The 23,452-nt window shown below is 45.8% G+C and overlaps 1 protein-coding gene and 1 long non-coding RNA gene across 26 annotated transcripts in view; one reads left to right on the forward strand and one right to left on the reverse strand.

The window, feature by feature from the left end:
• Positions 1–2,690: 2,690 nt before the first annotated feature.
• Positions 2,691–23,452, forward strand: part of PARP11 (poly(ADP-ribose) polymerase family member 11) — a 57,680-nt gene continuing 36,918 nt past the window's right edge. For 3 of the 25 annotated variants that reach the window (XM_051850228.2, XM_070048434.1, XM_051850227.2), the window contains exons 1-2: positions 13,748–13,938; positions 22,663–22,815. Coding sequence is in view for 5 of the 25 variants with exons in the window: in XM_051850229.2 (XP_051706189.2) it covers positions 2,931–2,957; positions 11,828–12,055 (255 nt within the window). In the remaining 20 variants the exon portion in view is untranslated. Of the gene's footprint in view, positions 2,958–11,827; positions 12,056–13,702; positions 13,939–14,051; positions 14,794–16,057; positions 16,332–22,662; positions 22,816–23,452 lie in introns of those variants that run through there. The other 22 variants (XM_070048436.1, XM_070048438.1, XM_070048433.1 and 19 more) reach the window with 17 other exon arrangements.
• LOC138843710 (uncharacterized) lies at positions 11,493–13,582 on the reverse strand. Its single transcript, XR_011378674.1, has 2 exons — positions 13,225–13,582; positions 11,493–11,625 (listed from the first exon to the last, which is right to left on the reverse strand). It is a non-coding gene; the product is annotated as an uncharacterized lncRNA (long non-coding RNA).

Consider the following 23,452-nt stretch of genomic DNA (forward strand, 5'->3'; position numbering starts at 1 on the left):
GGTGCTCCCATCTCATGCACTTGAGTATTTATACAGTGCATGCTTGCTAGGATGCACACCTGCTAGGACATAGGACACACAAAGCGCATTGTCTATCCTTATGACTCTACCACTTGGTTAAAATAGGAACCTAGGGTCTCAAGCAAAGATTTAGGCTATCTTGGCCCATATAGGAAAGGACAGATTAGGATAGGATGGGAACCAATGAATTGAATTTGATGCTGAACCAATTTGTAATTTTATTTACTCTGTAACTTTTACCAAATCCCGTATCTGTGGTGGCAAAGGAAGGAAAGTGAGCTGGCTTTACTTTCATCATCAATTGTATAAAATTGTTATAAAATTGGGTGCTTTCTATTATTAAGCTGCCTGAGCTGTGTCTCACCTTTCTATGACTCTAAGATGAAAATGAAACTTCCATGTATTAATTAATTGCCTAAGTGTTCCTATGGGGGCGGGGTTGGAGGGGACCTGGCAGTAGCTTTTAAAAATTCATTCAATATTCATTCCAGGGTTTATTGAGCACCCCCCAGAATAGCACTCAACATTAGAAAGGAGTGTTAGAGGTTAGGGGGAATGACCCAAGACCCAGTACCGACTGTCCTCGACATATGAGGGTGAGAAAGTGATGTGCATTCAAAAGAAACTGTAGCTTGAAGTTTGTTAGGCTGTCACAAAACACACCAAACACCGGAGTAAGGGAAAGGGTTTATTAGGGAAAACCCAGCAGACCCGAGGGAAGGGGCGAAGAAGGAAAAAGAGAAGGAGAGCGTAAGAAAGAGAGAGACAGAGAGGAGAGGAGCTAGCAAGGAGAGAAGAGAGAGAGCAGAGAGAAGAGAGAGCGAGAGGGGGAGAGGAGAGGAGAGCAGAGAGCGCAGAGAAGAGAGAGAGGAGACAGAGCGAGCAGGAGGGAGCAGAGAGAAGAGAGAGGAGAAGGCCATGTGTTCAGGAACAGGTCCTTTAAAAAGGTGGACAGCCAGCGCTGCGGCTCAGTAGGCTAATCCTCCGCCTTGCGGCACCGGCACACTGGGTTCTAGTCCCGGTCGGGGCGCTGGATTCTGTCCCGGTTGCTCCTCTTCCAGGCCAGCTCTCTGCTGTGGCCCGGGAGTACAGTGGAGGATGGTCCAAGTTCTTGGGCCCTGCACCAGCATGGGAGACCAGGAGAAGCACCTGGCTCCTGCCTTGGGATCAGTGCGGTGCGCCGGCCGCAGCGCGCTGGCCACGGCGGCCATTGGAGGGTGAACCAACGGCAAAGGAAGACCTTTCTCTCTGTCTCTCTCTCTCATTGTCCACTCTGCCTGTCAAAAAAAAAAAAAAAAAAAAAAAAACTTTGCTGGAGGGCGGGCAGGGAAGCAGGAGCAGCGAATCCCATTAGGATGGGGGTGGAGCTGACACCAGTGGTTGGGCCATGTGGCCACCTGGCTTCCAGCAATGGCAGTGAGGGCTAGAGTCTAGGATGGTGTCAGGGTGTAGATCGTGCCATAGATAAAACTGCACCATTTTCCTAACAAAGTCTGGTCTTTTCCTGGGCTAGGATATGCAGTAGATGCTCTTTCATGATGCTGGGTGATCTTGAGGGGAAATGGCATGCTGTGTTGCTAAGCTACCATGTTTGGCAGGGTAGGTGGAGTAAATGCATTTTCGAAGAACGAAATTTTCAACTTGCAACGGGTTTGTCAGGACATAGCCCCATCACAAGTGGAGGGAACATCTGTGCAATTCGACACAGTATCCACACCAAATGCCACACGACAGGATTACTACCCAGTGTCAGCCAATCCACACTGAACACATTAGAAGTTTAGAAAAAGGAGTGTGCTATGAGATGGAGTAGTTAGGAAGCACGCTCCCCTCCTCCCCCAGTGGTAGTTAAACGAGATGTCCCTGGAGAGGTAGAATCTGACTGGCGGAGGTGGCTGGGAGATACTCCACTTAAGTGACCTTAGCAAAGGACAGAGAACGGTATACACAGGCGTTTTCAGAAGAATGGCCAGGTGCACCTGGATGGAGATAAGGTTTGTACCTGAGAGGAGAAGGCCGTCAGGTTTGGAGGGGGAAAAGGGGTGGTTATCCAAGAGTGTCGTCCCGAGTGCCACACTACGGTATTTGGATTCTAAACCAAAATTCAAATTCAAAATTAATAAAGGACAGAACACATTTTATCGAGAGGAAACAAAACCTGGGTATGTTAGAAGGATGAGTAGGAAAATGTTAGGTTACATGAGACACAGAACACAGGCTAGCAGACCTTGAAAGAACCTTCGGCTTCATCTGATCCAAATGCCTTATTTCACAGATGGGGAAATTTAGGCTAAAACAAAATCAAAACCTGCCCACGCTCCTTTAGCTAGTAAATGGCAAAGCCAGAGCTAGAAACGAGTGTGGTGTTCCTTTCACCCCCCTTAATAAATTCAAATCTCCAGACTTAGACAATTCACATCTCAGGTTGCTCAAAGAACTCCAAGAACCATTGTCAATAATCTTTGAAAAAGCATGCCGAATAGGAGAACTGTTAAGAGACAAGAGAAGGACAAAGTTGTCCTCATTTTCAAACAGGGGGGAAAGGGCATATTATCAAAACTATAAGCCAGTCAGCTTGACAATTACCCCTGGCAGAATTCTAGAACAGAATTTTAAAAAGCTATTTACTCCACAAACATTATTATAATAAAAGAAACGAAGGAGGAAATAACCCACAATTTTGCCACTTTAACCCATCAACTGAACAGATTATTAAGTAGACTCTTTGTACGTCTTTAGAAAAGCAGAGATCACTCAAATCTCAGAAACAAAACATGTCTTCATTTATTCCTTTTTTGAGAGGGATATTAGATTGGTAGAAAGAAGAGGCATCAAAACCATCCTTGCTTTCAGCGTGGCCTTTGACAAGATCTATCATCATTACCTTGTGATAAGACAAGAACTGGCTGATGGCCCATGAACCAAGCATGGCTGGGGTAAGAATTACACCTAAAGAGTGCTAATTAGTGCGTAGATCAGCCTGGAGGGTGGCTGCGCTGGTGGCGGTGGCAGGCTGCTCACACCTCTCTTTCACACTTCCCAGTTAGGATTTGTGTCTGTGTCTTGGAAGAGATGCTCGTTTGGTTTTCTTTCATATGATACAGACACGGCAGAGGAGTTAAATCGAGGGGTGATAGGTAACACTAACAGTAGTAACAATAGTTATTGAGCACTTACTATGTGTCAGAAATGATGTTAAATGGACCTTCTCAAAAGTGTCACATGAAGCGATACCACTCCATGAGGGAGGTAATGACTTGGCTCCATTTTAGAGACAAGGAAACTGGTATTTTAAGAGGTCAAGTGCTTTTTATTTTTTTTAAAGATTTATTTATTTATTTATTTGAAAGTCAGAGTTACACAGAGAGAAAGGCAGAGGCAGACAGAGGTCTTCCATCCCTGGTTCACTCCCCAGATGGCCACAACCGCCGGAGCTGCACTGATCTGAAGTCAGGAGCCAGGTGCTTCTTCTGGGTCTCCTACGCAGGTGCAGGGGCCCAAGGACTTGGGTCATCTTCTACAGCTTTCCCAGGCAGAGCAGAGAGCTGGATCAGAAAAGGAGCATCCAAGATTCAAAGCAGTGCCCATATGGAATGCTGGCACTGCAGGCGATAGCTTTACCCACCATGCCACAGGACCAACCCCAGTGTTTTTGATCTTGATCAAGAGATCAAGATGATACACACAGCTTGTGAGGGGAGAAAGAGAATTTTGGATCCAGGTGTAAAAGGCACCAGAGCTTGAACTAAATGATTTTCAGTAATGTTGACAGGCCACAGCTATCATCTTACATCCTCACGATATCGGAGGGCTTAATGGCTGCACATTAATTCTAAAACTCAGTTGTATTTTCGAGGGTGGGACGGATCTTGCCACATCCACATGAAGGACGTGAGAGTTTTCATTGACGACAGATTCCAAAGAGAAGCAGTGTGACCTAATTGTGAAGAAAGCTGACCAAAGGTTGGTTCATTCATAGAAACACAGTGTCTTTTTTTTTTTAAAGATTTATTTATTTATTTGAAAGTCAGAGTTACACAGAGAGAGAAGGAGAGGCAGAGAGAGAGAGAGAGAGAGAGAGAGAGAGAGGTCTTCCATCCACTGGTTCACTTGGGCCATCTTCTACTGCTTTCCCAGGCCATAGCAGAGAGCTGGATCATAGGTGGAGCAGCTGGGACTTGAACCGGCGTGCATATGGGATGCTGGCACTGCAGGTGGTGGCTTTACCAGCTAAGCCACGGCACCGGCCCCGAAACAGTGTTTAAATCAGGGCAACTAGCATAGATCTGCTGGCTACATGATCAGAACACATTTTAAGTAAATCAGCCATACTCTGGCCCAATCTAAGGCATAATATTCTAAGCCTCAGAACCATCTAGAAATACAATGGACTGCCTTTGAGTGGCCAGTTTGCCCAGAGTTTAAACAGTCCGGGCAACCACAGTGAGGAGGAAAAGAGGCCATACAGACATCTTCCCATGTCTAAAATTCTAAGACTCAACTTAGATGTCCGTCTCTGCATAATTGGTGGGTGGTGGCGAGTCACTCATCAGGCGAGCCATCAGATAAGTTAAAATAAGCTGCTTTGTGGGGAAGTAGGAGAATTCATATAATTTTAAGCTACCTGAATCCATACAAGCATTCTTTCACTGGAGGACCCATCCCCTTTCAGAATAAGGATCTATGACTGATCACCTTTGATGATAGTGCTCAATTGAGTCTCTTGACCAGGTATTTCTGGTTTTGATACTACATAGTTAAGGGAGTCACTGGTCTTTGAAACTATCTCTCCGCCTAAGTGCCATATACTGTTATCTATGTATCTAAATCATTCAGTCTTCAGCTCTTTGTTGATTTATGATAAAGTCGCACAACTGATAATTCTTGCTACTCTGGAAAGCTATTCTGAAGTGTGCTGAGCCAAACCTGGTCTTACAGAAACAAAAGAATTCTCTGGCTGATTAGAAAGTTTGTGCCCCTGGTCTTGCGTTTGTTTTAATCAGAGGTTGTTGCCTGTGTGCCAGCGCCATCTCGTGTTCAAAATGAGCACATTTTCCAGCCATGGGGGAAAAGCCCGCTTTGAATGACCTGGTAGGCACCGGGATGCCTCTCTCCGCCCTAGGATATTTGGATGAGAAGGAACTCCTGTGGCTCCAGTACTTGAAGCTCCTGTGCCGTCCAGGTGGGCCTGGAGACGCTCCGTTCAGTCCCCTAAATAAGGAGGCATGCAGAAAGACATCCTCCCAGGACAAGTGAAAATGGAAGAGCTGAATGCGAGCCATCATAAGCAATTGGTCCTATTTCCTTTTAGTTTCACTTTCTTAGAACTCCTGGCACGTCAGAGATAAGCAAAGTCATGTGTGTGGAAACCTGCGCAAATGCGCAGAAACGGCCTCGGGCAGGAGGGATGGCTCGGGAATGCAAAGATGCGATGTGAAAGCTAAGGAAAGCTTAGGGACAAGAACTGAATTTTTTCAGCACAAGCCTTTTTTCCACAAAGTGGTTGCCAGCAGATCTTGTTCACCCCCGTTTCAAGGACATGATGTGTCTTAAAATGCTTTCATTTTTCATTCAGGGGACTTTGAAAAGGATTTTGTCCACATTCTAATTCCAGTTTCAGGATTATTCAGGATTTGGGATAACGTGTAGAATCCATCAAATAAAAATACTGTCAGCACCAGAGAGGCGTTATCCCAAACCCTAAATGGAGGCGGAGGCATTTTCTCTCTGAGTTGCTAATTCTATCATTTGGGGCCATCCACAAGACCAACAAGGAGTGCCTTTGTGTCAGGGTAGTCTGGTGCAAGGGGCCCAGGAGCTGGCAAGGACAGAGCCTCCTTGTGGCTTTAGCTGCACAGGTGATTCAAAGCAAGAGGATCTGATCATTCATTGTTCCCGACGGCCCCTTGCCCCTGTGTTCTGTGGATGGCTTGTGTATTTCTATCTGTGTCCAGACTGACATGTGGCTGTCCTTGAGTCTCGTTCAGGGCATGAAATGTTTCCCAAGGATGGTACTTGCCTCTTCGGCTTCCTACAGCTCTGGGCATCTTGGTGCTGATGTATCTGAATCCAGTACCACAAGCAAATCTTGAACTTTGAGAGATGGTGGCAACCTTGGAGGTCCCCTGGCCCAGTTACCTTAATTTTTAGTGAGGAACAAGCCCACAAGTGAAATAAGAATCAGAACTGCAATCAAGCCCTGAGTCCCCAGACTGGATTCCGTCACTAGCAATGCCTATCAGCATCTCTCCCCACAATGACGGAGAACACACGACCTCTGCCCTCTCCCCTGCTCCCACCTCCTGGAGTTAAGAGCAGCTGACTACACAAAACCTCATGTGTGTGAAATTGCTTTCATGTATTTTAATGTAAAAATTGTAAGAAACTGTGTTTCTACTAAGGAAAGTTGTTGTCAAAGTTTTGATGGGAAGCTGTCATCTATTTTCCTTGGAGTAGCACTGTCATCCCTGGTGTCCACAAGAAGTCGTAACTTTGGATGGAGTGCTTGGGCTTCAGGGGTGGTGTGCGTCTTTCCCAGCTCGCCCTGAAGCTGTGTGAAGGAGGATGGGGCCAGAGGGAAGGCAGTGTTAAGGTCGTGCCTGTAGAGATGATTAATCCTTGTAACAGCCTTATTGAGGAATAATTCACATACCATTGGACTCACTTGTTTGAAGTGCACAATTCAATAATTTTTAAGTGCCATGTTTTGGGAGAATAGGGCAGTGAGCATGAGAAGCTAGGAACTGGTGATAGTTGGGTTACAAATGCACCCCTCCACAACCATGCCTTTTGGAGTGGAAAAAACTGAGACTTGGTTTTGAAGCTCAGTTTGTGCCTTGCCTGGCCTCTGACTCTCTGCAGGGCATTATCAGATGGCAGAAGCACCACCCTCACCCCACTTCCAATGGAAGCGTAGCTCTGCTCATAGACGCTTGCTGGACTTGTTCAGCAGCACGATGGACTCCAGCTCCCGAATTGGGCCACGGGTGAGAATGCACTGAGCAGCATGGCTTTCTTATCCTAGGAGGGTCCCTGAGCCCACTTGACATTGTGTCATCTGAGCTGGTATCAGAAGTAAATGACTCAGGGGCCAGTGCTGTGGCACACTGGGCTAAGCCTCCACCTGTGGCTCTGGCATCCCATATGGACACTGATTTGAGCCCCAGCTGTTCCTACAATCCAGCTCTCTGCTATGGCCTAGGATAGCAGTAGAAGATGGCCCAAGTACTTGGGCCCCGGCACTCACATGGGAGACCCAGAAGAAGCTCCTGGCTCCTGGCTTTAGATTGGCTCAGCTCTAGTCATTGTGGCATTTTGGGGAGTGAACCAGCAGATGGAAGACCTTCATCTCTGTCTCTCCTTCTCTCTGTAACTCTGCCGCTCAAGAAAATAAATAAATAAATAAATAAATAAATAAATAAATAAATAACATCTTTAAGCACAGGCTCTGGAGCAGGCATCAAGGTTGGGATCCTTGACCTTGAGTGAGCTACTTAATCTCTCTGTGTCTTCATGCTCATGTATGTAAAATATGGGGCAATTAGAGTAGCTACTTTGTAGGGTTATTGTTAGACTCACTTGTATATTTGTTAATATATTGAAGGAGCTTCTAACAGGGTCAGGGACACACTAGGTGCCACACATTTGCTAACTATTATACCAGCCCCTGTTAAATCTGCTCAACCTCCTCTCCCACGACTCTTCCTTATCACACCAGGCATAAGAAACTTCCTCTAATGTTCCCTCTGCACCAGATACTCTTTGCCTCCATGTCTATTAATCCTACTCGCTCACCTCCAAATTTTCCCTCAACTGTTATCATTGTCCATACTCTGGTCCACATTTTCTCTACAGTTCTTTTCACCTTGTAACATATTATACCATGCACTCATGAATTACATTATCATCTGCTTCCTTCCCCCGGCCCCTGCCCCAAGGCCCTCCATACCCTAATGTGTCAGTCTCACAAGGGCAAGGGCTTGTGTTTTTGTTTTTTATCTGTTTTGTTCAGTAATTATCCAAGAGGCTAGAATCAATGCCTGGAACATGGAAGGCGCTTACTAAATATTTGTTGAATGAAGAATGGGAGAGTAATTCATGTCAGATAATCTGTTGTCATTTCTTGACAGGCCGGGGTGGGGGCTCGCTAGCAACGGGCTGACCCCCATATGTCGGGGGCGATCGAGCCAGGACAGCACAGCCTGGGCTACCTGTTTCACCCTCCGCATCCCCACCCCAGCCAAAGCTTTAGCTTTCCTCCTTCTCTCCTCAGTTCTACAACTCTTTCTTAGGAAAGTGTTTCCTTGCTTTCTGCTTTTAACCTCACAGCTTCTCCTTTCCGGATCCTTCCTATTAAGTCCGTTTTCACAATGTGATGACCAAAACCCTCATGTGGCATTCCTGGAAGGCAAGCCCCAGCCAGGAATGTCACAGCTCCAGAGTCTTTTCAGAATTCTCCATCCTCTAATTAGGATGGCCACACATCTCAGCTGCTGCTTTTGACTGCCGTTGTGAGCTGAATGTTGATGCGCATCATTGTGCTTAGATAATTTCCCCGAGCAGTGAAAACTAATAATCAGTGGTATTTTCAATAGAGCCCTTCCATTTAGTGGGGGTGAGTTATTTAGCCCCTCATTTTTTTTAAGGTTGAATTTAATTCCTTGTCATGTTTCCTAATTAAGAAGATTTGTGGGATCCATTTTGATTTTTTTGTAAAAAATTCCTTCCCAGGAATGCTTATCTCAGCTTCAGCAAATGTTTCATCTGCTTATTTCACCTCTTAATTCCTGCTGGGGTTGTTAACGTGTCAGACTTCAACAGCAGGGCTGATTCTGGGGCTGCCTCATTGTTGGCTCTCATTCAGAGCCAGGCTGGGTCTTTATACTCAAGGCCGATGGGCACAAACGAAGCTTTCTCTCCCTTCCTCCAGACCCTCTTCTGGCCCCTCGTCTCTGCCTTCCCGCCTTCTTCCCTGCTCCTGCTTCTCCTGTCTGTCTAACCCAGTCAATCTTCCACAACCATTCCTAGTGCTGTCCAAATCCAGGCTACAAAGGTGACCTTTAGGAAGAAAAACAATAATGCTATGACTTGAATGTAATAGGTAAGACCGCATCACTCATTTGGTTCTCTTTCCTTTTTCTGTTGTCCCGGGAGATGTGAAAATAATCAGATGGAGAAAACAGGCCGGCGAATGAGCAAGCAGCAAGTTGAATTTATGGAGGAAAAGATTAGATGATTTTCCTGTTTTCCAATATGTCACCTTGTCTCCTTTCCTCTTGGACATTTCCTCCTCACCATCTGGGATTCAAAGACCTAAAAAAACCTCTCCTTAGGTTGGGTTGAGTGTAGTTTAGGGTATCTCCACCAGGAACACGTATTTAGAAGACATAAAAGATAAAGTAAGTTGTCCAGTCTTACTGAGAAAACTGGGGACCATTGTTGCAGGAAAACAACTGGGAGATGAGTTTGGGTTGGTGTCATGGCATCCATGGCAGGTCATGAGACTGCGTGCAATGGTGACAAGAGAAGCAGCAAAGTTTTATTTGAGTAGAAGACAGAGACGTTCCCAGAAAAGAGAGGCTTGGAGAGGGAGAGAGGGAGGGAGGGAGGGAGAGAGATCAAGCAGCTGAGGTGGTCTAGGGGTATTTGTACGTCTTTTACATATCATCTCCAAACGGCAAATGTAGTGGTTACACACTAGCTATTGTGAAGGCTGGGTCAGTCTTATTGGAAACTTTTCTAACTTGTTTTTGTCAAAACCTAAATCTTGTTGCCAATTGGCAAATATTTGCTGCAGTGGGCTTCCATCCTGTTTTGTTGGGTCTGCAAGGAGCTGTGGAGTGGAGTGGAGTTAGCTTGGCTGGCTTCTAGTCCTGGGCTCCCTCACCATGGTCAGTATTCCATAGCACTTGCCTAGATCGATGACACAAAGCACAAAGGGAAACATGCTAGACCCTATAATGGGTTAAACTGCAGGCATTACAGGCATAAAGTCATCTACTACCAGACACTGTGGGAAATGGGGCCCCAACATTGTACCCACCCTTGAGAAAGTTCAGGCCAGTGCAGTGATTGTCTATGAGGGTATTTAGAAAGTTCCAGATCCATCATATGAAGAGGTAGATTATTATTAGTTACAAACCAAATACTTAATAGGGCCCAGGTAGGTCATGTCAATGAGACAGGGAGTCCGTTCTTAGCCTAAAGTGATCAAAATGGCCTCAAGGAATTGTTGCCCTGCCAATACAGTGCCAAAGGGAACCTGAAGATCCCTATTGTCTCATGTGACATTTCCTAGTCTTAAAATAGTAGCCACAAATAAAAAAAAATGCAAATATCCTGTGTGTGCTTAAGTTTATTAGCTATTAGTTTGTGACCCTAGGACTATATAATTGTTCAGGCCTCTTCCCATACCTCCCTTTAACTCAGCAATCCTAAATGAGTAATAAGGAGAGAAAAATTAGCACTAAAAATTGCACAGCCATTTTCAGCTCCCTTCATATTTCTTTGGGATATAGCAGAATATTTTAAATGCTAATCTACTCAGTGTGTTAGGTAGCAAGTCAGAAATTGAGCCTATGTGTGTGTGAGACAGGCCTGAAGACCAGCACCCACTGAGGAAGCTCCAGAAGCCCAGCACCTTGCACTTCAAAGTCCTGCTCAGACCCTGATAACTTTCCAGGTGGTCCCAGCCCTCAAGGAAAGCTCCCAGGAGAATTCTCTCTCCTCAGGACCAAGTGGATTACCTGACCTAATAACATTGGGCAATAACACCTTCTCAGACGCCCTAAGGGAAGCCCCCCTACTCTGCGGAGGGGTGCACCAGCAAATCTGGGGAGGAATTTGCTGATTTTCACCCAACAAACCCTTCTGCCAAGACTCTCCATTCTTTGTCCTGGAAGACTCCCTTAAAAACCTAGGGAGTCCAAACAGACTGCCCACTCAGCCTTATGCCTCTCTGCTGAGCCGCCCGCCTGGCCTGCCCAGGTGTGTTCTCGCCACTCAACCATGTAATCTCCCTCTCCCCCAGTCCGAGTGACTGGGCCCTCTCTCTCTGTCCCTTCCATTCTGATGGATGCCCTATCCCCAGTAAAGCCTTATCACTCCATTCTCTGTCTCACGCCTGAATTCTTTCTTGCGCGAAGACAAGAACCCCAGAACCTCATGACTTCCACGGCCTTTCCTCCAGTGACAAACGTACATCCAAAGCAGTTGTGTTTTCTCTGTCTTGCTCTCCCAGCACTCAACAGCTAGGGGATTTCAAAGAAAGGAAGCATTGCTCTAAGCCCACGAATGACTGAGCCCTTGATCCTAACCTTTGCAATTAAACCTGCTTTGAAAAAAACTCCACTTTCAAGGAAAAGCTATTTCCTGAATTAGTTAAATGGCAACTGTTTATTTTTCAAGGCTAGTATTACTTTGATACCAAACTTGCTGAAGACAATCATAAAAAACACAACGGACACATTTCGTTAATCACAAATAATTTTTCATTCCAAATAAAAGATCGGCAAGTTGAATTAAGCACAGTATTAACAAAATAATACAACATGACAAAGCAGAGTTGATTTCAGGAACGTCGGGATGCACAGAACATTAGGGCATCTGTTGGCATAATTTGCTGTATTAATAAGTCAGAGTAACAAATACATTTAAAAATAGAGCCTAAGAGACAGTTGATAAAAATTGAATAAGCTTTCCTGATTTAAAGTTTGTAGCTTCTACTAACGGTAGAAATATATTTCTTTTAAAATGATAGTATGTGCTTTCTTTTGACATTTTTAAATGTATCTATTTATTTTGAAAGGCAAAGAAAGAGAAAGACACAGGCAGAGAACGATCCTCCATTTGTCAGTTCACTCCCCAAATGCCTGCAACAGCCAGGGATGGGCCAGGAGGAAGCCAGGAGCTTGGAATTCAACTCCCACATTGGTGGCAGGGACGCAAGTTCTTACATGAGCCATCACCAAACCATCTCCCACTGTTAAGAAGCAGCGCTGAGACTCACACCCAGGCACTTGGATATGGGATACAGGTATCTTAAGCGTTGTGCTAAATGTTTTTCCTGAAGACAGTATATGTAAAGGATATCTAGCACTAACTAGGGTTGCCTGTTATCTTACTGCCTTGAAGCTGAATGCCCACTGCCTTGTCCTATATTCTTCAAAGATTTTCTGAGGTTTTGACCAATGCAATAGGAAATGAGAAAACTATATTATTTTCAGGTGACATGATTGTTTATGTAAAAATTCAGAGAGATCAGCTAAGAAGCCATCAGAATTAATAAGACATTTTTACAGTGTGGTACGATATAAGATAAATACACAAAAATCCATGTCTCCCCTAAATACAATAATAAGAATTATCTCATTCTCAGAGTATAAAATACCGGAAACAAACTGCACAAAAATTGTGTAAATCTATGTGAAAAATTTTTGAGATATTGAAAGATCTAAATGAGAAGACATGTTCCTGAATAGGAAGGCTTATGATTTTGAAAAATTTGAAAAGGAAGAAAACTAGGAGTTTATGGGCATATATGTTATAAAACTCTAATAACTATAACATTGTGTGTAGCACAGGAATAAGTGTATAGTTATCAGAACAGGCAAGGATGTTCAGAAATATATATGTATATGTGAGTATATGAATTTGCAAGCAAATTTACATATATAATCCATCCTTTGATGGATTGTTCAATAAATGGTATCAGGGCAAGTGGTTAATCGTTTGGCAAAGATTCCCATAATATCTTACTGGGAAATTACATTTCTACAAATATGAAGAAAACATCCGTACTAGAACACTTCTTACAGAATTTTTTGGTATAGTAAGAAGTTTGAAAACCACTTGAACGAGTATCAGTGGGTGATCTTAAGGGTGTTTGTGTGAGTGTAGCACACATCCACACTTTGGAATGCCACTTTAAAAATGATTAAATAGATTTATACATGCAGCCTGCAAGGATATCCACAAGATATTCAGCGGGGGAAACAAATCAGGTTCTAGATCTACTGCTTTGATGCCGTGTTGTGGTGGCGGTGGTTTGTAGAAAAGCCCGAAAGGACGCACGGCCAGCTGTTCCCTCTCCGCTTCCCCAGGTAGGGGATCTGTCCTCTCGCTACTCCGCATGGGGAGAACCTCCCAGGGGCTCCGCGGGCCCCGCAGCACCGCTGACCCACAGTTCGCTATGTCATTTCTTACTTTTTGTTTTCCTCCCCCGGTCCCAAAGCCCTTGAGGGCAGGGACGCTATACGGGCCAGGCGGGGTCTGTCGCTAGCGGGTCTGAGTATAGCGGGCACTGGGCTCGACCCTGACTGGATGCCAAAAACGGTGCGAAAGGTTTCCTCAGACCTCACAGCATCATCATCTCCGTCCCGAGGACGACGAAATGGAAACTCAGACTTTTGTCTCAGCTGCCATTGGCCGAGAGCGCCGCCGCACTTAGGAATCGATAAGTATCGGTTCTGTAGGAAGGCAATACCGCCAGCCGCGGCTTGTAGACGACTTCCTGGTGATGCAGCAGCGGGGATTTAACTTTGGAAGGCTGGCCGATTAGAAGATCTTTAAACTGCTTTACAACCAAGACACAAGAATTCGTAAGCCCCGCCCCTGACAACCCTCCCGCGCCAGCCTGGAAGGGAGCGAGAGGGGCGGGGCGGGCTTCCGGGGGGGGGGGGAAACGGGGCGGGGCTAGCGCTGATTGGCCGGCTCAGGGCGGAAGTCGTGGGGTTCGGTGGTCTGAAGACGCTGGCTTGTGACAGGGAGGGGGAGAAGGGAGGTCTCCGTAAAGGTTGCCTCTGTGTGCCCTCGTTCCCTGGAACCCTCGGAAAAACCCAACACCCGACCCCGAGGCCAGCCCCTTCCTCCAGGCTCTCTCCGCTCGATTTCGCCACCGCTATGTGGGAAGCGAATCCGGTGAGTAGCCAGGCGGGACGGGGCGGGCCCAGTGGGCGGAGTTGTTGCGAGAGGGAGGGGAGGGGGTTCCCGGGAACTCTTCCCCCCGCAGCCGCTGGAGACTGGGTATTGAGTTCCGGCGACCCGAAGGTCCCGGCCTTTATGGCCTCAGCAGGCTCTGCCTTTTGAGCGGCGGGGATGGCTTGGTGGTTCGCCGGCGCTGTATTACATTCCTATTCCAATGGCGTGTTTTACTTCTTGTGGTTTCTCCTCCGTCGTCCCCTCACTGCTGTTTCCAAACTTGGTGTCTTGTTGCCGGTTCACTGGCGTGAAGTGGCATTCGAAGCTCCTAGTGTTTCAATACTCGCTGCCCGCGGAGAACGAGGCGGTCTCCGAGGAGCCGTCCGTCCTCCCTTCCCTTTCTCGGTGACACCGGGGTCAGTTTGCATGCCCTGAGCCCCTGGAGGCTGAGGGTCTCGGAGGTTTCCTTTAGGTGGGCCGCCCTGGGCATCCTGCCCGTTCCGGGCGCAGGTCCGTCCCCTTGCTCTTTTGTGGCGTTTGCCTGGTGTCTGCGGGGGGATTTCCGTCTTACTTGCCTTTCTTACGTTTGCTGGTTTCGAGAGCAGCCCGCCCTGAGCGGAGTCCACGTCTGTCCAGTGCCGGTTGAAGCGGCCTGGTAACCCCGCAGGTGTTCCCTTGGGCTGGGGAGTTGACCGGAAGAGGGGCAGAAGCGCGTTCCTGCGAGCCGCGGGGCTGCGAAGGTGCCGCTAGCCCAGATGTGCTTTGCTATGCCCTCCGTTGTCTGAACTCCTTGGCTCCGATCAGCAGCGCCCTCCTCCCATTTCTGGAGGATATTTCCGCAGGAGGGGGTTGCCGGTGAGTGTCTTTGGTGTTTTTAAGTTTTTACCCAGTGCGAGCTCGCCTGCCGGCCTGGATTTGGTATGCTCACTTTGTAATTCCTTGCCGGCTCACCGGGTAACAGTGATCCTCAAAGCACCTTCGAGGAAGGTAATTGTTTGGATCCGATTTTAGCAAAGACACTTTAGAATTATGGGAATGCGCTCTCTGATTATGTAGGCTTATCTATTCAGTTTCACTCTCAGTGTTCTTCATTTTATAGAAGTCCATAAATGTTTCTATGTAGATGTATATAAAAGTTTATTAGCAGTCCTTTTCTTCTTGATTTTTCCAGTTATATGACTTGCTCAACGTCGCATGTTTTAAATCCTTCACTGCATAGTTGGCTCCGTATGGCCGTGCAGTTTGGCCTGGTTGCTCCAGTATCTTCAGCCTCAGAACAGCCTAGCCCATAGTAGATCCTCAGTAAAAACTTGTTGAATTCACAGCGGTGATTGGGTCACTGCTGTACTAGAAAGTTCTGTGCTCTCACTGTTCATTCTCTCATACACATCACAATTTGCTGTTGGATCATTTCTGTTTGTGAGAGTTATAAAGACATTAGTGACTACCTCTTATGTTTGGTCTGTTATATCATTATCTCATTCATTTAACAAAAAGACCCTCCGTTTTCACTGAAATCACTCATGATTTTGCTTGATTTCAGCAGAATAAGTTGATTTTTGTTAATAATGTGAACCTTCCACACATAACGCACATTTGGATGCCACTCTGATGTCTACAATGCAGCTTTTATTACCCGTGGCCACTGTAGCTCCTGGTGGGCATGTGAATGCGGTCCATGTGCTCTGTTAGTTTTTAAAACTCAACATTTTACATGTGCGTTTCTCTAGTAATTTGCTACTTTCTTCTAGTAGAAGGGGCAGCTTGATTGTTGTGCTGTGCTTATGGGATAAAAATTAATTTTAATGTTGCCTTGAGTCAAACACAATTTGGGGAGAGTTTTAAAAATCCCCCAAAACCCAACCACAGTGTGTCTTAAAAGATAAATGCAGATGGCTTTTGCGTTACTGACCCATTTAAATCACTGTTCACCATTTCTTCCATTGAACAAGATAGTTCTGTTCTGTTAACAGTTTTAATTGACGAACTACTCCAAGTTTCCCCCTGTATATTTTTGGTGGCCTCCCTGACCTCTGTGTGCTGCCTGTGACCTGCTGCCCACCTGGTGTTGCTCCTTTTGCGCTTGGACCTACTGTGCGATCCTGCGTTAACTCATGAGTGTTTTGAGGAGTTGGTACGACAAGGCTGACCATGTTGCTACTCAGAGGCAGCCTCCCTGCTGTGTGGACAGTCCTCATGAAGTGGTTTACTGTGGACCATCACCACTGACCTTGCAACATTCCCCTGGGGGTGAAAAACCGAAAACCACAGCAGGACACCCAAGCCGCGAGAACTCAGCCTTACCTCGGGTCACAGTTCTGTTTTATTTTTCGAGACAGACGTGAGGCCCGTGATGATTCTGTCCATGCCTTCCGCTGACCGGGAATCCTGAGGTAAGCGTGAGCTTCCTGCGAGGCAGGCTGGATGACAGAAGCAGCAGTTTGCACGTGAGCTCTTGGTGCTTCTCCAGCCACCTGCGCGGAGGTAGCCTGTGACAGGCGACTCCCGGGTTCAGAAAGTGCTGCAGACCGTGGGACAGACTTGCTGGCGTTTCCGTCTCACCGTGGCCCTGTGTACCCTGACTTTATTCGGCTCTTCTGTCTGCACTGAGTTTCCAGGAAGCCGTTCCCTGGGACCATATGTTAGATATGAGGACTCTCAGCTTCTTTCTGTCGCTCTCCTGAGGGAGGTGGAAAAATGACAAACTGTCGCTTGCTGTAATAACACCTCACTTTATAGGAAGTGATAAGCTCTGCCCAAATTCTATTCCATCTATTCGCTCATAGTTTTAGAATAATCTGAAGAGGCAGCGGAGGGAGAGAAAGTGGTTTCACTGAGGTGACTGCAATGACGTGGTTAATACCCATGTCTCCTTTCCGCGTGGTTCTGATCCTTGCTGCTGGCGCTGAGGATATGTGTATGTCAGTGCACGGCACGCCCTGCAGGACCACCTTTTTCTCTTGTTTTGCCTTCATAGCTGCTTCTGGATCCACTTCACATTATGATTCTCTTTCTTCTGCTGTCAAACTTCTTGAAAGAAGAGTCTTGGCTGGCGCTGCGGCTCACTAGGCTAATCCTCCGCCTGTGGCACCGGTACCCCGGGTTCTAGTCCCGGTCGGGGCGCCGGATTCAGTCCCGGTTGCCCCTCTTCCAGGCCAGCTCTCTGCTGTGGCCCAGGAGTGCAGTGGAGGATGGCCCAGGTGCTTGGGCCCTGCACCCGCGTGGGAGACCAGGAGAAGCACCTGGCTCCTGGCTTCGGATTGGTGCAGCATGCCGGCCGTGGTGGCCGTTGGAGGGTGAACCAACAGGAAGAGGACCTTCCTCTCTGTCTCTCTCTCTTTGTCTAGCTCTGCCTGTCCAAAAAAAAAAAAAAAAAAAAAAAAAAGGAACAGTCTTGCACTTTTTGTCATTGGGGGTCATTTCTCGGCTCTTTGAGCTCTACTTCCTCCCTTAACCCTTGCCAGGAGGTCGCCGAGGGTCTTTGAACCACCACATCCAGAGGCAGCACACGTGCCTTCATTCTCTTATCTTTCTGACGCTTTGATGCCACGAGGGGTTTTCCTCAAAACTCTCCCTTTTTGGTTTCCAAGGACCATTGAGTTTCTTATTTCTATGATTTAATCCCTAACTTATAATCCTGATTTAGCTGCACTGCGTTCTCCTACCCCTGAAATGTTCTCCCTTTAATCTTTCTTTTCCTCTGAGCGCATCCTACTTTGGTGAGCTCTGCAGCTTCAGATGTGACCTGGTGACTGTGCCTGCCATAGGCTTGTCTTTGGACCTGGCCTGCCTCTGGAACTGGGGGTGGACAGCTCTACTGCTGTCCCGCTGATGCTCCAGACTTACCATCTAATCTAGACTTGCTCAGCCATAGGTCCTTCACTCATGTCCCTCAGTGAGAGTAAGCACTTGCTACATGTAACGGAAGTACCATTCCAGACACTGGTGGGGGTGGGGTGGGGATCCAAACATGGATCAGGTCAGAGCCTACCCCTCAGGGCGCTTGCAGTGTAGTTGGGTAGGAGAGAGTGATATCAGAGAGCGTCTGGGGAACTAGGAGGGTTTATCGAAGTTTGGTTTGGATCAGGTTTCCAAGTTATGGAAGTGGTCTTATGGGAAGATCAAAGGAAGCAAAATAACCAAAGCCCATAGGGGTGGAAGAGAATGGTGAGTATGGTTCAGATAAAGCAGTGAGTGAAGACAGTGCCTATCTGACGATTGAAGTCTCAGTGTGGGCATCTTCAGAGGATTGGGATGGAGGGTTGTTGGCATGGTAACTGCTCAGAGCCAGGCAGTGTTTTACAGGGATGCCCGCAGGCTGAGGTGAGAATGGAGATGGGGCGTGCTGCTAGAGACGAAAAGTTTGGAGAACATGGTGTCCAGGAAGCTGTGTTCCCGAAAGTGGTTTATTACATGGGACGAACATTCATTTACTCTGATCCTTCCTGTCTGGCAGTCCTTGTAATTGTTCTAACAGTGTATCAGACTTAGAGCATGGCCCGTTGGAGGCTCAGAGCAGTCAGACTGTTTTCTGGGAAATGGAAACCTTTCAGCAGGAAGCTGTGTTAATAGCAGAAGAGCACCGGTGTTGGCATGAACTGAGAGAGCGCTGTGGTTGCCAGTGACCGCTGGCCCTAGGCATTGATAAGCAGAGTGCCCAGCTTGGGTTTAGTGCATCTGTGATGTCGGGACTGCTAAGCTACCCTCATTTTGTAGTGATGGTACTAAGGCTCAGAGTTTGGTGACCTTGCTAGTAAGGACAGAGCCAGGTTTTAAATTGGAACTTTCTGGCTCCAGAGTCCATGTTCTTGCCAGTCCAGCCGAGGATTTTGGATTTGAAGAGAGTGGACAGGGACTGTGAAGAAAACCACAAGGAGTCCGAGTTGAGGAGAGATTGCTAGCTGCACAGAAGTGTGACTGATGTGGCACCAGCTGGTTGTGCTTTTAGAACTCTTTCTAGTGGTGTGATGTCTGAGCAGTAAAGTAGCAGGGAAATAGTGTGTTCTCCCCAGGGCTGACATGACAGGTGCAGCACAATGCCAAGTCTTAGTAGTTTTAAGGAGGAAAATGGAATTTGGGATACAGGCTGGAGGCACGTGTTTATAATAGAGGGTTAAGGAAAGGGATGGGAAGTCTGACTGAGTGTGACCCAGCTGGCCTAAAATGCTGATGTAGAAGATGACATCTTTGGGTGTGCACCTCACCTTCTAAGGGTTAAAGTTGCTATTGAAATAGCATGTAATGGCACTGGCTTACTTTTTGAGCATGTATTAAAAGCCACACAGTGTTAAGTCCCAGGATTTATGGTGGTGACAAACAAGACCCCAGCCCTTACGGTTTTTCAGTCTGGAGTAGGTATGTACATATTAAACAAATACTTATATTAATGACATTTAGCCTCAATTGTGGCAAAAGCTGTGAAGGAAAAAACAGAGTGACAGTGTAGGGAGCCAGCACTAGACTGGGAAATGGAGGGCGGGCACCCTGTGAAAGTCACTTGAACAGAGATCTGAAGGATTGATCAAGAGTTAGCCAGGTAAAGATTGGCTTGGTGGCAGGACAGCCATTCAGACAGCAGTGTTAGGGTGAGCAGAGACCCTGTGACCTGACAGCACTTGGTGCTTGAGGACCAGGGAGAAGGTGTGTGGCTAGAGCCCAGTGAAGCCCGAGGCAAGCTCAGGAGATAGGTAGGAACCAAGCCAAGTGTGACTTAGCTCATGGTCAGAATCTTGAATTCTCAAGGAAGTGGCAAGCCACTGAAGGATGTTATATAGGGAGTGGCATGCACAGATTTTTGTTTTACACAGAGGTCACTCTGACCTTTGCAGAGAATGCATTATAGAGACAGAGACGTTGTGGTACAGTGAGCTGAGCCACCACCTGCAACAGTGGCATCCCATATGGGAGTGTCAGTGTGAGTTCCAGCTGTCCTGTTTCCAATCCAGTTCCCTGCTAATGTACCTGGGAAGGCAGAGGAGGGTGGCTCAAGTACTTGAGACTCTGTTACGTGGGAAACAGGATGGAGTTTCAGGGTCTTGACTTCAGCCTGGGCCAGCCCTTGCTGTTGTAGCCATATGGGAAGTGAACCAGCAGATGGTAGATACTTCTTTCTCTGCCATTTAAATAATAAATAAATAAACAAATCTTTTAAAAAAGGAAGTGATTTGTATATTAGTATGGTAGTAGATTAATAGCCTTCTGAAAGTATCCATATCCAAATCTCCATAATCTGAATGTGTTAAGTTACTTGGCAAAGGAGAATTAACAAGCTAGTTTTCTGACCTAAAGATAGGGAGATTGCCTTACGTTGTTCAGGGGGTCCTAGTGTATTCACACAGGTCCTTAAAAGTAGAAGATGGTGAAAGGAATTACTATAAAGGAGTGGTCAAAGAGGTGTAAGCATTGCTGGCTTGGTGGCGGTGGAGGGAGGCCACATGCCAGGGCATGCGCATAACATCTAGAAGCTTGAAAATGTGTGTTGTAAGCCACTGAGTTTGTGGTTCCTAGACCCAATGGCAGTAAGAGGCACAGAGACGGGGAAAGCCAGCTGGGAGGCTGTCACTCAGTCCAGGAGAGATGATGGTGATCTGGACTAAGTGTGTGGTGGTGGGAAAGAAGAGAAGTAAATTTATTCAAGCCGAGCTTTGGATGGTGAATGCCAAGTTTCTGGCCCAGGCAGCCAGGAAGGAGAAGAGATTTTCACTGAGAAGGAGGAGCCTGGGGAAGGAGAGGATCTGTCATAGATATCAAGAGTTTGCTTTTGGATCCACTGGGTGTGATGTGCCTTTGAGGCATTAAGTGGTAGAGGCAGTTGAATAGGTTGGTGACTTGAGCTTGGAGGAGAAGGCAGAGCTAAAAATTGAAATTTGGATCTCAGTATCTGTAGATGGCCTTTAGAATCTTGGGAGTAGATGAGAAGCTTAGGAAAATGTTTTTCAAACTTTGAGCACGTGTTCAAACCCACCAGTATTAAACAATAAGATATTTTAAAAATTAATTTTTCTATTATTAAAAAGTTTTTTTTTTTGCAGCCTCTTATAAAGTATTTATTTGATCTATGATAGATTGAGACAGGGGTTAGACCTGGACACTTTAATTTTTCACCATGTATTTCTACAAAAATTACATTCCACACTTAGAGATTGTGAAGATTTGTAACTTAGGCTGGCTGGTTCTGTGAGGTATTTTAGAAAATCAAGATGAAACACAGAAATTACTGGAAGTTAGCCCTTCACTCTGTAGTGTCATGTCAAGTTGCCAAATTGACAAGCTTATAATATGAAATAGTTAGAGATGTGAATGTTTGGAAGATGGGAACAAATGGATTCTCAAGTAATTTTTTGACTGCTTCGGCCTCTGGAAAGTATTTCCTCCTATTTTGTAACAGCTGGATGTGATCTTTGTAAATCCACAGTAGTGAAATCAGACTCACTCTCTAATGAGTGAAGAAAAGCATCAAGTTTTAGGAAGAGTCACACCCTAGCAGTTGAGCCATTTGTATGATAGTTTGGTGAGTTTGGACAATTTGGGCTTGCTTATTCACAACACTATAAATTGGGGTATTTTGATCCTGAAGGAGTAGGTTTGAGTATAAATATATCTTTTTAAAAAATTATATATATATACACACACACACACTGCATTCCATGTAAGCAGGCTACTGGAACTCATAGAACAACTTTGTTGGTATTATCAACATTGTGAAGAAATGTTTTTCTCATCCTTCATTTCAGAAGCTTATGTCAGCACTTTGCTGTGACAGCTAGCAAATTCAAGTGGGAAGAGTAATCCTGCAGGCACTGCTGTTTCTTTCCACATCATCTGAGAATACGTACTCTGAGTAGTTAAGATCTGGTGGTATTCAGTTTCCATTGCTTTCCTCAACGCTCAGTTGTAGTCAGGAGGCATACTGTTGACTCTTAACTGTTTGTATGTTTAAAGAATCTTCTAGTAATACATTGCAGCACCTTTTCTTGCTGCTTGTGTAGCACAGTCTGTCCATTTTGAACATGTTGCATGTTTTCCAGCCTGTCACAATGTACAGAAGTATTCGTGTCTAAACTGAAACTATCTTCCTATGTACTGTTGAGTTTTTGCTGAGAAACAGAACCAAAAATGTTAATTTTACCTCATATACTTTGTGTGTGTGTGTGTGCACGCGCATGTGCACAAGAGAGAGAGAAAGGACTGATTGGTGTTTCCTCTACAAGTAGCTTGTCTAGTTGTAAAACAAAATTTATGCTGAAACACTCATGTGATAGTATTTGTTCTTCTGTATCATGTGCTGTTGACGGTACTGGTATGTGATGTCCATTAGAGTCATTTAATAAATTTGTCAATAGATTGTTTTTCCTCAGGCATAAACTTTGACCTTAAATTTGAATTGATAAGCTTCTCAGCAGTGTTAAGACTTTATCTGTTTAGCTGAGGGATGCTTCTTTTATCTTGTTTTCTTCTCTGTCCTTACCAACACAGCAAATGGATTTTGTGCTTTGGATGGAAGTGATGTGCAAGTTTATGTGGTTTTCCTCCACCATATTTACTGAATGCTAGCTGGTATGAGCTGACCAACTCAGAATAATGGGCTGTTACAGTGAGTGGTGAATCATCATTCATCTTACGCAGAATTATATGTGAACATTTTTCTTTCATTCCCTTTGCCTCTGAAAATGCCATGAACTGTTTCTTAATCTCTGACGTCCATGCTTTGGTATGCTGAGAAAGAAGAGGGGCTGAGACTGAGAAATGAGGAGCTCTAAAAGTTATAGGCTGAGTAGAACTCAAGGTGCAAAGGAGATTGAGAATTTGAACAAAAATATGAGATGATATGGAGAACATGATGTCCTGCAAACCGAGAGAAGACTAATTCAGGACAGGGTAAGCTGACTTTTATTGAGAGATCAAAAAGATGAGAATTGAAAAATAAGCATTGGATTCAGTAGTGTAAAACTCATTAGAGATCCTAGCAAGTGTTTTTTGTTTGGTTGGTTTTAAGTGGTGGGGAAGTGGAAGAGATTGGGTGAGAAGGTAGAGTGCGTGTCAGTGTATAGAAAGTGAAGAAATAGGGCCGGTGCCGTGGCTCACTTGGTTAATCCTCCGCCTGCAGCGCCAGCATCCCATACGGGCACCAGTTTCTAGTCGTGGTTGCTCCTCTCCCAGTACAGCCCTCTGCTGTGGCCCCAGGAGGGCAGTGGAGGATGGCCCAAGTGCTTGGGCCCTGCACCAGCATGGGAGGCCAGGAGGAAGCACCTGGCTCCTGGCTTTGGATCGGCACAGCACCGGGTGAACCAACAGAAGGAAGACCTTTCTCGCTGTCTCTCTCTCTCACTGTCTGTAACTCTACCTTTCAAATAAATAAATAACTAAATAAAAAAAAGAAAGTGAAGAAATAAATTAGGGTGTATAGACGGTTATAGTTAATTCACCAAATGACATAAAATGGAATCCTGAAAACAATCCAAAAGAATATAAAAAAGATTTTTAAAAAGGTAACAAAGAACAGTAGATCGAAAAA

Source organism: Oryctolagus cuniculus, chromosome 9, assembly GCF_964237555.1.
Source record: "Oryctolagus cuniculus chromosome 9, mOryCun1.1, whole genome shotgun sequence".
Taxonomy (NCBI): domain Eukaryota; kingdom Metazoa; phylum Chordata; class Mammalia; order Lagomorpha; family Leporidae; genus Oryctolagus; species Oryctolagus cuniculus.